Here is a 20,114-nt window from a genome sequence, read left to right on the forward strand (position 1 = left end):
TTTCTATCAAACAATACAGTTTCCTTATAGAATGTAACAACGATATTTACATTGACATTCTGTCAAACAAGTTAAAACTATGGACATTCCATTGCAATGATGGAACGGTCAGATTGTTTGACCTTATTTTGGCTCAAAATTAGTTTTGAGCTTAATTGCAAGGATGAAGTAAAATAAACTTTAAGAGAGGTCAGAAACAAGAGGAGAAAAGAATCAATTAGAGCTGTCAGTAACATTAAATAGACATTAGATTTGAAGCTGAAGTCTAAATAAAGGTCAGGAGATGAGTTAAGGTTGGGCAGAAATGTACACAACAGCAAACAACCTAGCAACTTTACTATACACACATATAATATATTTCATGTAGACTTTAGAATCAGTTCTTTTAAAAGAGATTACCAAGACCAAAACCCAAAACTGTTGACATTTCATACTCATATCAAGTAGTCAACCTCCTCCTTCTCCTCATCATCATTGTTGTCATTTTATGCCTATTATTTTCCATGCTGTCATGAGTTGGACAGGTTGTCATGTTCCAAACTAGATCTTTATTTGGAGGCAGTGCTGTTTTAAAGTATAGAAACACTGGGCAGTTGCCTGGGGAGGCCTTGTGGGTCTAGGGGACCCAATTCTGATCTATGTATGTTGTGATTTGCTGTCCATAAATAAATACTATAGGGCCCAGTGCACTGATTTGCTTAGAGCCCTTATGGGTTTAGGGAGCTCAATTTTGAACTATGCTGACATATAAGAAAGCTTATGAATGTAAATTCTTAGAAAAATATCAATTTTCTTTAAAAAAAAAAATCAATATTGTTATCTTAAAACTAACAAAAATATAATGGCTGCTGTTAATGGATGATGTAGTAGTAGTAGTAGTATAGGAACATGCACTGTAACAGTGCATTGCTGCATCCACCATTTCTTGGTGATTCCCTGCTACTCTTGGTGGATGATACCACTGCACCAGTCAGGGTACAACTTTCTAACTCACGGGTTGGTTTGGGTAGTCTTTGCTGGTGGGAGTTTTACAAGATCGGAGTGGAAATTCTACCTCAATCTCTTTTAATTGTCTTTTACAACATGTCTATTCTTTGGACATGCTAGTCACCACATAGTACTTGAGCAATGTGAAATGAAGTGTTTTGCTCAAGAACAGAGCAAACCACCTGATCTGGGAATTGAGCCCACAATCTGACAATCACTAATGCAACACTCTAGCCACTAGGCCATGCACCGTTACCACTGATCAGCTGAACTAAAAATAACTTTTCCTTCACTGCCCCTATTTTAGAGCTCAGGAGTTAAAAAAAAAATACACAAAATTTCAGGAACCTTCCTTGATACAGCCATTCTTGCAACTAGGAAGCCCAGTATTAACATGTTGAATATATATTTACTGCTTATTGACAGATTTAAATATATTTAAAGCTATCAGACTAAACAGCCATTTATAAATCTGCTATATCAGGTTTTCCTCCCACTAAAGCCTATTTCTCAAGAGGCTTCACCAACATATTGGTTCAGGACTACAAGTCGAAGTAAAAGTTCCTCATTCTGAAATGCATAACCTTACCCCCACCTCTCTCTCTGCTCACTCCCACCATCTACATCCATCTATCACAAAGTAAATACAGAACTTATACAGAAGGAGGCAGTCAGTCAGTAACAATTACTTTGTTATTTCAAAATGAAGCTGTCTGGCATGGAAATTTAAAAAAAAATAAAATAAAAAAAAAATCACCAACAAATGTACTTAGGTGGGAATTAAACAAAATAAACTGGATATATTCAAGTAAAAATAGGATATCAAAATAAAAATTATAAAAATTAAAATAATAATCATAATCCATTCTACAATAGGCAAAAATCCTGAAATTTGGGGGAGGGGGCTAGTTGATTACATCAACCCCAGTGCGTAACTGGTACTTATTTCATTGACCCTGAAAAGATGAAAGGCAAAGTTGACCTCAGCAGAATTTGAACTCAGAACATAGCAATGGGTGAAATACCACTAAGCATTTTGCCCGGTGTGCTAGCGACTCTGCCAGCTCGCCACCTACATAATAATTGTAATAATGGTATTAAATTTTGCCACAAGGGCAGCAATTTTGGGGCGAGGGTTTAGTTGGTTTCATCGACCTCAGTATTCAACTGGTACTTATTTTACTGGCCCTGAACAACCTTGGCAGAATTTGAACTCAGAACATAGCAATGGGCGAAATACCACTAAGCATTTCATCCAGCATGCTAACGAATAATAATAATAATAATAACCTAATCACCAAGCAGAAGGAGTTAGACAACTGAATCAACTCCAATACTTGAACAGGTATTTCATTTTATTGAAACCCCAAGTTGATCGCAACAGGGTTTGAACTCAGAATGTCAAGAGCCAGAACAAATACAGCAAGGCATTTGGTCCTGAAGGAGTGGGGAGTTATCGTTGAGGGATCAGAGAAAGGAAAAAGGGATAACAAAACTTGAACAAAAAAAAAAAAAAAGACCCATGGAAAACAAGAAATAAATAAATAAATAACATGAAGTAGCTGCCAATATTGTAAAGCAGGTGTTCTGCAGTAAACAGTTCCTGGAGTTAGTTAGACTGCCAAAAAACTTGAAACAATACAAAAAAAAAAAAAAGAAAAAAAACGAAAAAGAACCAACAAAAGAAATGGAAGTAAAATGAGAGTGGTGGGGTGGGCGGAATGAGTGGGCGAGTGGGAGGTTGGGTGAAAAACTTTGGTTTTTTTAAACAAGGTGACAAACAGGAGGCAGCTGGTTAGAGAGATGCAAGAAGACATACCTAGTATGTTTCAATAAAAAGGAAACCAATCAGGTTTGAAATTAGTATTAACTTCCTTCTACGTCTACCCCTGCCCCACTACCCACCAAAAACTTCTGGATGCACCACCACCACTGCTACCATCGCCTGCACCAATTTACTTTTCCCTTAATATCTTTATCTTCTTTCCATTTGATCACTGGACAAGGCAATCATTACTACCACCACCACCACCACTACTCCTCCACATGGGCTATCAACAACTTAACACTAAGCCAATTTGTCTTTGCAGCTACCAACCTGACAACCTGTCCCCCAGCCTCAAACCCCCACTCTCCATGGCTCTGGATCTCAATTTCCTTCCCCCTCTCAACACTAAATTGTTACACAAAATCTATGTAGTAGTAGTAGTAGTAGTAGTAGCAGTAGCAAAGGTACTTTATCTATCTACCCACCCACCCATCTATCCATCCATCCGTCTGTCTGTCTTTATTTATAGATATTTATCTCCCAATCTATCTATCTATCTATCTTTCAAGCTAAACATTATCTATCTATCTATTTATCTAGATCTCTCTGATTATCTTATCTCTATCTAACACAGACCAACAGAAAAAGAATAGCTAAGTAACAGCAGTGACAGTAACAACTAGAATGGAGAGAGAGAAAGAAAGAGAGAGAGAGGAGAGAGAGAGAAAGAACGAGAGAGAGAGGAGAGAGAGAGAAAGAAAGAGAGAGAGAGAGAGAAAGAAAGAGAGAGAGAGAAAGAAAGAGAGAGAGAGAGAAAGAAAGAGAGAGAGAGAGAGAGAGAGAGAGAGAGAAATAAAAAGAGAGAGAGACAGAGCTATCCACAGTATGACCTGCCAACATCTTCCACTTGAGTGTTGCCTCTAAGTGATGAATGACACTATTATTAGAGAAAACAGGCAATGTGATGGACATATTCACACTTTGACAAAATGCCTGCCAAGCCAACATAGTAGACAGATGTTTTCCAATTTAATGGAGGACTAGCAAAAAACAAAAAAAAATGAACACAAATAATGGCAGAAATTAAAGAAAAAAAATATCTACACTATTTCAAATATCCAGTCAGATAAACATAGGGCATATGTGTATATAACTTGGTGTGTGTGCATGTGTGTAGACATGCATTGCACATATGTGTACACACACACACACAATCATTGTTTTAACATCCACTTTTCCATGCTTGCAAGGGTTAAATGAAATTTGATGAGACAGGTTTTCTACAGCCTGATGCTCTTCCAGTCATCAACCCTTGCCTGTTCCCAAGCAAGGTAATATTTTGATATGGCCATACAAGTTTTCATGGAAGATTAGAAACAAAGGACAAATGCTTGGGTGACAGTGGTGCTTATTTACAACTATTGCATGATACCAAGTCAAGGACACACACACACACACACACACACACACACACACAAGATGGGCTTCTTTCAGTTTCCATCAAACCAAACTACTTACAAGGATTTGGTCATCTTGGGGCTAAGTAGAAAACACATGCCCAATGAACCAATGGGTGGGACTGAACCTGAAACTGCACATATACATGCACACACAAAAACACACACATGTATGCAGAGTTTCACAAAGGAGGTGACAGGAGGCTATGACAAATGGAATGCCATTATGTTGAAATAGATTTGTCTAACCTATCCGTGCCAGTATGGAAAAGTAATCATTAAAAAAAATATGATGTCAAGGTATACATTTGGATATGCTAACAGGAACAAAAGTACTCAATACATGTGTGGGAGTATATTTCTTGTCAAAGTTGATGATAGACATTGTTCCCTTCCAATTTCTTGCTACAACATAGGTGCCAATGGCTTTGACTTGGAACCCACAAGGAAGACAACAGAGAGGACACACTAAAAGTAGCCAGAAGCAGAATACTGAAGCAGAGCTATAAAAGCAGGGATTCAACTGAAGAGACAAAGAGGAAGGCAGTAGAGAAGTTGTTGATGGCCCATACTCTGGAGGGAGTGAAGGGCTTAAGAAGAAAATATGTATTTGGTCAGAGATTCTCAAAGTGGTCCATATAGACACCGATTTGTGTGTGTGTGTGTGTGTGTGTGTGTGTGTGAATAAAAGCTTAGTGGGGTTAATTTAAAAGTTTGCATTTTTAAATCCCTTCATGCAAGAAAAAATTACTGAAATGAGATTCAGTCTTCAAGTCCATGCTCACATATAAAGGGACTAAAAAACTGGCATTCTGTCAGTTGTGATGACAAAGGTTCCAGTTGATCTGATCAATAGAACAGCCTGCTAATGAAATGCAATTAACATGCTAATGGCTGAGCACTTCACAGGTACATATACCCTTGATTTAGTTCTCAGGGAGATTCAGCGTGACACAGAATGTGACAAGGCCGGCTTTTTGAAAAACAGGTAACAACTCATTTTTGCCAGTTGAATAGACTGGAGCAACATGAAATAAAGTGTCTTGCTCAAGGACACAACACGCTACCAACAATTGAACTCACAACCTTACCACCATGAACTGAAAAGTGTAACCACTAAGCCACATGCCTTCACATTTAAAGTGATTAGATATGACTGGCTGATCAAAAACAGAATTAAAAAAAAAAAAAAATTGCAAAATATCCCAAGTTTTATGCAACAGTTGTGCTCACTTTACTGGCTTTTCCAACTTCATATATGGTGTAATCTGGGTGTAACCATGTGCATTATTTACTAAGCAAACAGAGAAGTGCTTTAAAAGTAGAGCAGGATGATTTGTGGTTCAAACTCACAAGCTTGCAACCCAATATTCATGATCTTCTCCACAGACCACTTAACCCATCCTTCCTGCTGAAAAATAATCCATGCATTAAAAGGTACATTTTTTATTTATATTTGACTGATTCTTTTCTCCTGTCAATTGTATTAAACAATGGTTAATTACATGTTTAATTTGTCTGATATTTGATTAATTTGTTTTGGGGTTGAAGTGAAATAACTTTTTTTTTTACAAAATGTAAAATGTTCAAGAGGCCCTGTATTAAACCTTTAGCATTCAGGTTACTCTGCCAAATGTAATGCTTATTCACATTGTTTTGAATAAAACAACGCATTATCTCACAGCTTAAATATTCTGATGATATGACTGTTTATGTTCAGAGTGATATTGTATGATTAAATGTGTGAGGCAGGATCTGGTCATTTTGAACATAAAACAGGTAGAATATTTGGACTGTATATGGCCAGTTTAAATGCTACAGGGTTAAGCAAACAACCAGGGTTAATATAATCAAGTAAAATGAAATCCTTCAAAGTAATTTCTGGCATACCCACAGTTTATGACTGAAATCATTAACAAGAAATAGATGATGATATATCCACATACAGCAGCATGTTTTAGTGAAGACATTCATCATCATCATTATTGTTTAACATCCACCTTCCATGTTGGCATGGGTTCGATGGCTTGACAGGGGTCAGCCAGGTAGGAGACTACACCAAATTACTGTGTCTGTTTTGGCATGGTTTTTAGGGTAGGACACCCTTCCTAACACCAACCGCCTCATAAAGCGGACCGGGTGATTTTTATGTGGCACCAGCACAGGCGAGGTCAGTTTTGGCATGGCTTTTACAGCTGGATGCTCTTCCAAATGCCAACCACTTCACAGTGTAGACTTGATGCTTTTTATGTGGCACTAGCACACATTCTTACACACATATTTCAGTGAAGACATTCTTTAACCCTTCAGCATCTAAACTGGCCACATCTGGCCATAGTAATTGACCTGTTTTATCTTTAAACTGGCCAGGTCTGGCCTCTCACACTTACCCAAGAATATTATTCTAAAAATAAACAATCACATCACTGAAATCTCAAAGCTACAAAGGTAATGCATGACTAACTTTTATCAATGTGAATAAATAAACATTACATTTAACAGAGAAATCTGAATGCTAAAGGGTTAAAAAGTCTGAAGGTTTATTATTTAAAAAAAAGGCATAATTTTGGACATGCAGAATTTATAGTTTTGAGTAGAATGGTTACTCTGACACCATAGAGTATGGTGTATGTGTGGGGTGAATATAACTAGAGTATCGCTCAATTCTGCTTGGGGAGTATTAAAAGAAGAGAACAAAAAGTGAAGAGTGAAATTGGTTTTGAAACATCATGTTTGTACAAGAATGGAAAGAAATCCCAACAGAAATTGTTAACTGGTTTACAGTGAAAACAGATGGATAAGTGTTAGCTTGGTTCAAGCCAAAACAGGCAAGAAAATATTAATATAACAACTTTCCCAGGAGTAGTTTCTTCAAGGTTACAAAAAAAAAAAAAAAAAAAAAAAAAAAAGCATTAAAGAGACTTGCTTAAATCTTTCTATCACTGTTTTTGACAATAGGTGAGAAGATCTAAAAATACCCACCACGATCACTGGAGTATTTGAGTAACAACTGTCCACTATAAAGAATGAAAACTAAGGCTGTGTGTAAGCATGTATGTTATCTTTGGATCTTTTTTAAAACGGGGGCCCACATTTTTCATTAACGAAACACTTTGAAACTTGGAACACTGGTAGAATGAGTCATATAAAACATCTTTTTTTCTCATAGTATTCTTAAAAAAAAAAGAAATCCATAAGTTATTCCATGTGAAAGTTGTCGTATTTCTGTAATTTCAACGAATCACTGACGTCCATTCAGCCGATGTACATTAAGTGCCGACTACATAAACAAACGATTCTGAAACAATTAACCCTAACCCTACGGTTAGGGTTAGGGTTAAAGCAAATTTAAAATGAAAAAAGCAAATAAAACGAAGGTATGGAGATTAAATACGCTTTACATCGCTTAATCAGCTAAAGGAGTAAATATAAACAACTGAATACTTGTCAGTGATTGGTTGAAATTATTGAAATAAGACAATTTTTTACATGAAATAAATTCGAATACAAAAATATTTTTCTGTTCTATAACACAAAATAGATCAGTATACGAAGTTTGAAAGTCTTTCCGTACCAAAAACACTACGTAAAACATTAATGAAAAATGTGGCCCCAGATCCTTATCTTTTACTTGTTTCAGTCATTTTTGATTGTGTTCAACCTGGGGCACCAACTTGAAGGGTTTACACACACATAAATACAATGGACTTCTTTAGTTTCCATCAATCAAATCCACTCACAAAGCTTTGGTCGACCTGAGGCTATAGTAGAAGACATTTGCCCAAAGTGAAATGCAGTGGGACTGAACCCAGAACCATGTTATTGGGAAGCAAACTTCTTACCACATGGCCAGATCTGTGCTCAGTTTCTATTTAGTTTCTTTTCTTTTTTTTAATACAAACTTTTAACATTAAAATATAGTCTTTTTAAAATTACTCATACAAAAAGCATCAGTAACTTTAACTTTCCACACAAAGGGTGCCAGTAATTACTTTTTCCTTCCTTGATCTTCAATGCAATTTTAAGTCAAAGATACAGAGAGCCACTGCTTCGGAGATTTCGGAAAGCTATTGCACTACGTATGAGATGTTAGTATTTATTTATTTTCGTTAGTATCGGTCAGTTATTAGTGATTTGTAGCACGAACTGAGAACATCTTGTGAAGGCAGCTGCAAATGAAAGAGTTAAAGCCCCCTCCTCCCATCTATTATAACTAACCACAAGACAAGTGGGGAGAAGGGAAGGAATCCTTGAACAACTTCAGTTTCACTTGATATTTAAGTTTTCTAACAGATTAGAGGTTTAAAAAGATGCACACTGGTTTCTTTCATGAAACATTTGTTATAAAAATCACAAATAAATACTAATAATAATATTTCCTTCCCACCAAAATCACCCCCACAACTCCACCCAAAACACACACGTGTGTGTACGTGTGTATACACACACATACATATGCGCGTGCACGCGTGTGTGTGTATATATATATATATATATATATATATATATATATATATATGATGTTGCAACCAAAAAGACAAAAATAATATAGAACTAGAAGATAAGTAGATAAAAACAGAATGTTCTAGATGAATGAGTTTTGCTCATTATTTAAGGGGGTAGATCCACCCACATCTACCACAAAGAAGAAAAAAAAAATCAAATAAACAACAGTTTGGAAAACACTTCAAAAACCACAGAAGGTAAATGAATTGGGTCCAATTTAGAAGGATACAAAAACAAAAGTATATTGTACCAAGGCACTAATTATGTTGGTTTTTTGGGTTTTCCTCCTTTTTCTTTCTGATTTTTTTTATTTTTTATGCGAGCAAACATAACAGAATGAATGAAAGAAAGAAAGAAAGAAAGAAAGAAAGTATGCGAATAGCAACAGCTCACCCTGCCACCAGAAGGCCATTAGTGATATTATGTGATGTCGTGTAAAATAAACACAGAACTCAAGGAGTGGATGTAAGGAATAGTAGAGAAATTCTGGGCCAAAGAAGCAATGATGAAAATACCACTCTGTCGGCAAGGCAAGTGCAATATTTGTAGAAGTGTTTTAAGTCAATCCAACCTCTGAAAACTGCAGAGTTAATTTAGCTGGCTGACTTGTTTGTTTTAGGCTTAGTTTTCTGCCGATGGTAAAGGCATTGACGAGCAGCAGTACTCTGATGAGAAGCCTCCACAGATGGTTAGATGGAGCTATGTACACACACACTCACTCACACTGACACATTTGGGAACTAACTTCTCGGTACTAATTGCCAGTGAATGAAACAAGAGGCAACTGGAGATAATCTGGTTTTACAATCATGGCCAAAGACTGGGAATATGGAGTCCAATGCAAAAAAAACCCCGCAAAACGAAAAAAAAGGAAAGAAACAGAATTTAAAAAAAAATAAGCAAATGTGAATGCCAGTAGAGAAAGCAATCTCTGAGATACCAGGTCAACTGATAATGATGATAGAATTAAGTATTTTGGTAAATTAGACTATTTTCAGTTTAGATTAAGAAAAATCAACAAACTAAATCTTCAGAGTCTGCAGTTAATGGTAAAATATTTTGAAAAGAATTTCATGAAAACCATTGCAAACAAAATACTTTTTCCCTGGACCAGATCTCCAAAATTTCACTGTTTTCTGCACTGCCCTAGTAATAACAATATTAATCCTTTTATTCTTTTACTTGTTTCACTCATTTGACTGCGGCCATGCTGGAGCACCACCTTTAAGGGTTTTAGTCAAACAAATTGACCCCCAGGACTTGTTGTTTTAAAGCTTAGTACTTATTCTATCCGTCTCTTTTGCCGAATCGCTAAGTTACGGGGATGTAAACACACCAATACCAGTTGTCAAGTGGTGATGGGGAACAAACAGAGACACAAAGAGACACACACAGCCATATAAAAATGAATATATATACACACACACACACACAGTACTGTGCAAAAGTCTTCGGCCACTTTGTAAATTTCTACTAATTGCCAACTTATAAGTGGATATTTCGCATTGCATTTTTTACAGATGAACCACTGGCCCTGTTGGAGTCAGTCCCATAACCAATCATATTTTGTAGTAGGGGTTCTGAATGAGAAGGGAAGATGCAAGACGACCACCAAAAATGACTGAGCTCCATACCACAGATCGTGTGCAACACAACAGAGCGTAGCTGATGAAGGCTCCAACAGGGCCAATCAACGTTTCATCTGTAAAAAATGAAGTGTGAAACATCCACCTATAAGTTGACAATTAGTAGAAATTTACAATAGTTTATAGTGGCCGAAGACTTTGGCACGGTACTGTATGTATATATGTGTATATATATGTGTGTGTGTGTGTATATATATATATATATATATATGACGGGCTTCTTTCACTTTCCGTCTACCAAATCCACTCACAGGCTTTGGTTAGCCAGAGTCTATAGTAGAAGACACTTGCCCAAGATACCATACAATGGGACTGAACCTGGAACCATGTGGTTGGGAAGCAAGCTTCTTACCACACAGCACCATCTGTGCCTAATATATAACAAAGACCAGAAACTTAACTCTTTAGCATTTAAACCAACCATACCCAACCTAAATATTCTACCTGTCTTATGTTGGAATTGGTTAGATCTGGCCTTCCACTCCTATTATATAATGTCATTCTAAAAATAAGCAATCACATCATCGAAATCTCAAAGCTATGAGATAATTCATGATTAACTCAAAAGAAAGAAAGTAAATAAATAAGCATTACTTCTGACAGTAATCTGAATGCTAAAGTGTTAATGGGAGAAACACCCATTTAAATTGACAGTCCTCCTTTAGTTGACTGGTACATTATTTTTTCAGCCTGGGCAGGATGAGTGGCAAAGTTAACTTTGGTAGGATTGGAACTCAGAATGTAAAGAGTTGGAACAAATATCATGACTTCTTGGGCAAGTGTCTTCTACAACAGCCCTGGACAGACCAATGCCTTACAAGCGAGTGAATTTGGTAGACAGAAATTGTGAGGAAGCTTGTTATATATATGTGTGTATGCATGTTTATGACATGTTAAACCCCTACCCAGTTGATAACCAGTGTTGGTTTGTTTATATCTCCATAACTTAACAGTCTGCCAAAAGCGGCTGATAGAGTAAGAAATGAACCCCAGTATTTAAAAATAAGTACTGGGGCTGATTTCTTAAATGAAACCCTTTAAGTCACTACTCCAATATGAGTGCAGTCAAATGACTGGAACAAGATATCAAGATATCTTTAAAGAATTCTTCTAAACCTGAAGTGAGCTACAAGAATGTTCAAAGCTGTGACTCACAAACAAACAAATAAATATATAAAAAACTACAAATTACTGAAAAAGTAGTTATATATGCTAATCCCTTTAAACGGATAGTTAAAGTGGAGTAATTAGAATAATTAATATGCTTTGTTTGATGAAATAATTCAATTCATTATAACAAAGATTGACTTGAACTCTTGAACTTGTGAACCAGCCATCTAGATCTTTTACAACTTACTGTTCCCAATGAAACAGTAACGGCAATTAGCCCAAATTATCAAGGTGAAATACTGGAGAACTGGTTTCCGTTACAAAATGGAAGAAAAGAGAGAAAGAAAAAGAAAAAAAGAAAAGATAAGAAATATAAGGAACCTGTGCTGTCAGTTTTATATTCCGAGAATACCAAAGAAAAAAAAAAAAGAAAGAAAAAGCTCAGAGAAAAATAAACAAAGGCTGAATGGGAGCAAAATAAATAATCATAATAACAAGTCTTTCTACTATAGGAACAAGGCCTGAGATTTTGGAGGAGGTGAGGGTTAGTCCATTACATTGACCTCAGTGGTCAACTGGTATTTATTTCATCAACTCCCAAAAGAATGAAAGGCAAATTGACCTCAATAGCATTTGAACTCAGAATGTAAGGATGAATGAAATGCTACTGAGCATTTTCCCCAGCATGCTAATAATTCTGGCAGTTTGCTGCCTTATAATAATAATCCTTTCTACTATAGGTGCAAAGCCTGAAAATGTAGAGGAGAGGACTAGTTGATTACATCAACCCCAGTGTCTCACTGGTACTTAATTTATTGACCCTGAAAGGACGACAGGCAAAGTCAACCTTGGCAGAATTTGAACTCAGGGCATAAAGTTGGATGAAATACCGCTAAGCATTTTGTCCAGTATGCTAACGATTCTGCCAGCTCAAAGCAGGTGCAGGAGTGGCTGTGTGGTAAGTAGCTTGCTTACCAACCACATGGTTCTGGGTTGAGTCCCACTGCGTGGCACCTTGGGCAAGTGTCTTCTACTATAGCCTCGGGCCGACCAAAGCCTTGCGAGTGGCTTTGGTAGACGGAAACTGAAAGAAGCCGATAATATATATATGTGCGAGTGTGTTTACATCCCCGTAACTTAGCGGTTCGGCAAAAGAGACTGATAGAATAAGTACTAGGCTTACAAAGAATAAGTCCTGGGGTCGATTTGCTCGACTAAAGGTGGTGCTCCAGCATGGCTGCAGTCAAATGGCTGAAACACGTAAAAGAGTAAAGCAATATAATGTTAATGAATTAGCCTCTGGTTTCTGTCTTTTGAAGTAGTAGGTTCACTCGTTTTGATACAAAAGAAAGGTTTCATTTGAAAAGACCTTTGACAGTGTAGCAATAAACTTTCCAAAATAGAACGAAGAGAAAGAAAAGCAAAGAAAGATGAAAAGATCACTTCGAAAAATCAATATAAAAATCTCAAAAGACCAGGTGGAGAGAGGGGAGAGGCTGGCTAAAATGATGTAATGTTTACTGAATAAAAAACCTTAAAATTGTGGGTTTTGTGTTAATTTATAAATTGATAATCGACAATAGAATGTCTATTGTAAAAGAGTGTCATGTCAACACAAGGTAGATTGGTGTGGTTTGTAGAAAGTAAAACCAAAGGGTTGTAAGATCGATTCCATTTTACTCTTTTACTTGTTTCAGTTATTTGACTGCAGCCATGCTGGAGCACCGCCTTTAGTCGACCAAATCGACTCCAAGACTTATTCTTTGTAAGCCTAGTACTTATTCTATTGGTCTCTTTTGCTGAACCGCTAAGTTACGGGGCATAAACACACCAGTATCGGTTGTCAAGCGATGTTGTGGGGGACAAACACAGACATGCAAACATACACACACACACACACACACACACACACACACACACACACACACACACACACACACACACACATATATATATATATATATATATATATATATATATACGACAGGCTTCTTTCAGTTTCTGTCTACCAAATCCACTCACAGGGCATTGGTCGGCCCGAGGCTATAGTAGAAGACACTTGCCCAAGGTGCCACGCAGTGGGACTGAACCTGGAACCATGTGGTTGGTAAGCAAGCTACTTACCACACAGCCACTCCTGCACCATTTGGTAATGATTCCATTGTTACCAGATGGAATCTGGTACAACTACCACTACACCAACAACAATAGTACCGCCACCACTGAGTCGCCCACATCCATTGTTCATAGTAAAGGAGCAACATTGTATGTCACTCCATTCCAGACACAAAAACAGAAGCTATCAGAAGTTTGATGTAATTTATTCTGATAGGCATATGTGTGGTTGTGCAATTAAGAAGATTGCTTCCCAAACACATGGTCTTGGATATGGTCCCACTGTGTGCCTGGGTCAATCCAAAACTTGTCGGTAGATGGAAACTGAAACTGTGTGTGTGAGAATGTATGTCTCTACGTTCTGACATCATGTGATTGTTGTAAATGAATGTCACTCATTTCTCATAGTCTACAAAAACATGCCTGGCCATGGGAACAATATAACCTTGCTTTGGAACAAGTAAGGATTAGTAACAGGAAGAGCACTTGGTCATAGAAAATCTGCCTCAATAAACTTTGTTCAACTCAAACAAGCATGCAAAAGTAGACATTAATATTATGATGATGACAATGATGACCATGGACCATATTTGTGGCACAACTTCTCTTAGTCTCCTTGATCAGGGGGTCATCCAACGAAGTAGGTTTTAACAAAGCATGCAAAAGTAGACATTAATATTATGATGATGACAATGATGACCATGGACCATATTTGTGGCACAACTTCCCTTAGTCTCCTTGATCAGGGGGTCATCCAAGGAAGTAGGTTTTAACAATACAAAAAGCTTTTGTTCCACTTTATTAGAGTCAAGTAAGGCCTTTGACTAGAAATTACATTCACATGCACATAACTCTTGTTCCAAAATCAAGAAGGACTTTGCCATGGAAAGTGTGTTAGCTGTTTGCCTCTGGCTACCCACTAACCCAATTGATTAAGGGCGTGAACAGGGAGGAAAACAAGCAAACAAACAAAAAAAAACACATTTCATATTTACTATAAAAGTGTGAGTGTCAAAGGGAGGGGGCCCACAGCCAACAGATAGGTAGGTGTTAAACCTTTGACTTAAGAATCTTTTAACAGGGAATTTCTAGATAAAGATAGGCTCCACACACACAAAGATAGCATATCTCTTGCGGGGACTCAATGTTGTAGATCAAGTTAGTTCGCTGCAACTTATACGCCTTTATATACCAGCATGCTGGGATCACAACGCAGCTTATTTTGGTGACCTTACTTGTTTGCAGGAAGTATTATGATATATTTTCTTCTTCTTCTTCTACCATCCCCGCCCCAGCCCTCACCAACCAGATCATATCACCATCATTATCATTGTAGCTAACAGAGTTACCAAATCTTAGTTTGCCATGCTCCAAGTGTCTTCAATGTACTTAAATCACTAAGATTCTGTTTGTCATTTTCTGTGTCTGTATCTCTTCAATATATCTACATCTGCCCTTTGACAAACAGCCTTTAACCCCTTGGCATTCGCTTTCACCACCACCACCACTGCAGCCTCTACCATTTCCTCTTAACCCAGCTGCCACCACCATCACCACATCATCAACAACAGCAGCAGCGGCTCATCAATACTATATCCCAGCCAACCACAACTGCAGCTGATAATATTATAACTAATAAAACCACTACTTCACTTACTACAAATGCTACTACTACCACAACTATACTACTACTATCATACAATTACCACCACTACTGCCATTACACTACCACAATCCCCCACTACCACCACACCAGTAACAGCAGCAGCAGCAGTGACAACACTACCACCATTACCACTAATCCCCCCTCCCTGCCAGTGCCTCCATCATTTGTAGTGGGGGAGCAAGTTGTATGTAACCCCATTCCTGACACGAAAACAATCTAAACTGGTCCACTGACATTGCTACAGACAAAAGCTGGTCAGAAACAAGGCTGTGATGGATCAATAAATTTACTCTACACAACATCATCTCTAAACGGTTGAGGTATTAGTTTACGATAACACAGATTTAATGTCAGGGAAAAACAACAGAAACTCCACACATTTGGAGGTAAAACACACAGTATAATCAAAATGACTGACACAGATATTGTTTTAAAATTTCAACACAATGCCAGCAAGTTCACAGGAGGGGGTGATTCAATTGTAGTGACCCCAGTGCTCAACTGGTACTTATTTTATTGACCCATGAAAGGATGAAAGGCAAAATCAACCTTGGTGCAATTTGAACTCAGAATGTAAAGACGGATGAAATACTGTAAAGTATTTTACCCAGCGTGCAAATGATTCTGCCAGCTTGCTATCTTAATAGTAATAATAATAATAATAATAATCATCATCATCGTTTAACGTCCGCTTTCCATGCTAGCATGGGTTGGACGATTTGACTGAGGACTGGTGAAACCGGATGGCTACACCAGGCTCCAATCTGATTTGCCAGAGTTTCTACAGCTGGATGCCCTTCCTAACGCCAACCACTCAGAGAGTGTAGTCGGTGCTTTTACGTACCACCGGCACGAAGGCCAGTCAGGCGGTACTGGCAACGGCCACGCTCAAAATGGTGTATTTTATGTGCCATTTGCACAAGAGCCAGTCCAGGGGCACTGGCAACGATCTCGCTCGAAAATCCTTCGAATAATAGGGACGGCAAAAATCCTCTGGGACCTTAACTTCCAGACAGGCAAGGTATTAGAGCACCAAAGGCCAGATATAGTAACCTTTAGGAGCGACAAACAAGAGTGCCTAATAATTGATGTGGCAGTGCCAGGAGATCAACATAGCACCATGAAAGAAAAAGAAAAGGTTAATAAATACGGAGACCTGAGAATTGAGATTGCTAAGGTGTGGCAGCAACGAGATTCAAACAAAGTTTATCCCTATTGTCATCGGAGCATTGGGTTCAATACCACCCAATCTGAAAAATAAAACATCTGAGATCTTTAGAAATACCCTACAATCTAGGTGTATTGCAAAAGTCGGCATGACTTGGAACTGTATGCTTATTGCGTAAAGTATTGTCCGTCTGAGGTCCTTGTTGTGACATGACAGACAGTACCCCCCACCCCCGTAGACTATCTTCAATCAACAACCTCACGATATTGTATACTGTGTGACGTCTATAATAATAATAATGATAACAAACAACTATTATTATTATTATAATATCAGGAGAAATATGAACTAACAAATATAAATGTGTGTGTGTGTGTGTGTGTGTGTGTGTGTGTGTGTGTGTAAAAAAATGAAAAAAATTGTTAAATTTGTATCTAATTTTTGAAATATTCACTGTTTCCCCAGGAGAACCGAATTTTAAAAAGGAAATTGAATATTGAGTTTGTCATTAATTCTCTTTATGCAGACGAAGCAATAATTAACTGTAATTCCTGAAATCTATCTTAGTACAAGTGCCTCAAAATGGCAGTTGTGTTGTAATTGTATGAATGAATGAATGAATGAATGAATGAACAATGTTCGTTAATTTAACTTGTTAACTAAAATACACACACACACACACACACACACACCTATGCCAAAATGTACAAGCATATTACGTACAAACCAATGATGGGGGTGTCAATGAGGTCACTTCACCTGCTAGAAACAGTACAGATATCTCACTCAAATTATACCCAGTTGCCTTAAAGCAGAGGAGATATATTGGATAATGTACTCCTAGATACATTATGACGACACAACAAAAAAAAAGAAAAAGTAACCATGGGATGTAATAGTTGAAATGTCTGATACGGAACTTAACAAGCATGCATGTATACACACAAGTGAACAGAGGCACCATTGCATGGTTATTCAACCTGTTAGAAATAGCAACCAACATTTCCTATAAATCTCACGGCAATTTCTTAAACACTTACAAAATATAAAAATATGTATATATAGGCCAATGTACTACTGTTTATATATAAATACACACACACACACACTATATATATATATATATATATATATATATATATATAATTTAAAATAGTTTTGATTTGGAATTAACGTGAAAGAACATTCTCAGACGTGTGTGTGTGTGAGGAATAATAAATGAATAAAAGAATTGAAAATAATGGGTGTAAAGTTTAAATTTAAAATAACTGCCCCCATTGGGGCATGTGTGGGAGAGGGGTAATTGTGGTACTACAATAATGAATGAAGTATCTATATGATGGCATGAGGTATATTCTCTGGTTCTGTGTACAGGCGAGAGAGAGAGAGAGAGAGAGGGGGGGGGAAAGAGAGAGGGAGATGTAGGTGAGTGAGATACATAAGGAGTGGTGGTTGGTGGTGTTGTTGGGAGATAGCAGTGGCATAACAGCATCAACAACTACCAGTGTTTGCTGTTTAACACAACAGCAGCATTAGTTTACTACAATGTGAAAAAGTAAAGAACAAAAACAGACAAAAAAAATGAATAAATAAAAATGGAGAAAGAGATGGAAAGCAAAATTTACTTCATCTTTCTAGCACAAATCTCTTTGGAGGATTATCTTAACAAGCTCCATTGAAATAGGCTTCGAAAACAAACTAGGGGTAGGAGGTATCCTTTGGTTAAGGGTCAGTGGAGTTTGCCCTCTTAATATTAACTAGCAATGCTTCAGGTTTCACAGCAGAAGGTGTTTACATATATATATATATATATATATATATATATATATATATACTCACACACACACACACACACATACAAACACACACTTAAGTGTTCCTTTCAAATATATAAACACACAAAGATGCAAGAAAACAAGAGGCGGGTGAATGATAAAACTCAGGGTATGGCCTACAGGCTTCAGACACAACCCACACAGCCACACATTGAATGAAAAAAAAAAAGAAAAAGAAAAAGTAGATCATTTATATTCGTCAGTACAGTACTGAGTTTTAGTGAAAGATGTGACTGAAGGAGCTCCAAACATAGAATTTGGGAAGAAAAGAAACAGGAACAAAAAATAAAAAAAAGAAAGAAAGAGAAGCTAAAATCTCACATCATTTGTATATCATTTTGTATGGATGTAGGCAAAAAGTAGAATGTGCGACAAGAGAGTTGATTTGTTGTAGTGTAATTCAGATAAATCTGTATGTAATTGGGCCTTGCAGTAAAACAACATTAATGTCAGAATCAATTAATTGTGGCTGCCAGGTACAATGTTGGAGAGGAATAATGGAATAGGAGTAGTTTTATTACTAGGGTCCTTATTCACACAACAAAACTTCTTCAGTCTTTTTTATCCTTTTTCTCCTGGAACTGATATCAAAACAACACTTCTTACAATGAAGAATTCTTAAGGGGACACAAATCAAAACAAAACTTGCATGAGAGAAATAGTAAATTACCACCCATACAGCCATAACCATTTCCTTTGATGCTTCATAAAAAGCACCCATGCTGGTACCACATATAAAGTACCTGTGCTGGCGGCACCTATGAAGCGCCCATATTGGTGCCATGCAAGAAGCTCCTGCGCTGATGTCATGTAAAAAGCATCTGTGCTGGCGTCACATAAAAAGTTCCCACGTTGACACCATATCAGGACCTTCTGTGCTGGTGCCTTTAAAGAAGATCTCATGATAGTGCCATGTAAAAGAGCACCCAATACACTTTGTCAAGTGGTTGGTGTTAGGAAGGGCATCCAGCCATAGAAATCATAACAAAACAAACAATTAGAGCAGTGCTTCAGCTGGTCAGCTCTTGTAAAACTGTCCAACCCAAGCCAACATGGACAATGGATGTTAAATGATGATGCTGATGCCAAAAGAGTTAACTTTTTTGTTGGGGAAAGAAGCACAGCTAAACAAACAATGCTGCTAATATTACTGGTAGTTATTTTGGTGTGTGTGTGTGTGTGTGTGTGTGTGTGTGTAGGCAGTGCTGGATTAAACATTAAGCAAAATAAGCACATGCTTAGGACATCAAGGGAAGGCACCACAGAAATGGTGAAGCATTAGTCCAGACACAGTAATAGAAGGAATGTGAATCTGGCCAAAAAATTAACCCACCGTCTGAAAATATGGGAAATTAGTTTCTCAAAGACATAAACTGAAAGCAAATATATCTGAGAGAGATACATTGGTTTGTTTGATGAACAACTCTCTAATAACGTGACCCTAATGTGAGGGTCGTGAATATAGACAGTTATGGCAAAGATATACGAGTTGAAAAAGAGAAAGGGATTTAAAAAAAAGGAAGTAAAAAAAGGTAAGAAATCTTACAGTTGATGTAAATTTAATCCAGCGTGGAATGTTCCAGTAGTTATATTATAAATATGATTAAAATTCAAGTCCAACATTCGTAATTTTGGTAAGCCATTTAACACTCTGGAATCAATAGACCTGATCCAATTGTGGTGCCTAGAAATGGAAATAAAGAAAATGGTATTATGCAAAAGAGAAAACAAGAACTTGCGCATCAATAATATTAAATAGAATTCAGAATTATTCAATTCTCAGAGTTATATAAACAGAAAATAAGATTTGTCATGTATTTTACGATAAAAGTGTTGAATAATTAATAGAATGAGAG

General features: G+C 37.2%; 1 protein-coding gene across 2 annotated transcripts in view; it reads right to left on the minus strand.

Moving 5' to 3' along the window:
• The window catches only part of LOC106876991 (uncharacterized), a 616,967-nt gene that overhangs the window by 572,955 nt on the left and 23,898 nt on the right, over window positions 1–20,114 (minus strand). For both annotated transcript variants that reach the window (XM_089360189.1, XM_089360188.1), the window contains exon 2: window positions 19,805–19,942. In XM_089360189.1, coding sequence (XP_089216315.1) covers window positions 19,805–19,942 — 138 coding nt within the window. The remainder of the gene's footprint in view (window positions 1–19,804; window positions 19,943–20,114) is intronic.

The sequence above is a fragment of the Octopus bimaculoides genome, chromosome 11 (genome assembly GCF_046866305.1).
Source record: "Octopus bimaculoides isolate indiv1 chromosome 11, ASM4686630v1, whole genome shotgun sequence".
Classification (NCBI taxonomy): domain Eukaryota; kingdom Metazoa; phylum Mollusca; class Cephalopoda; order Octopoda; family Octopodidae; genus Octopus; species Octopus bimaculoides.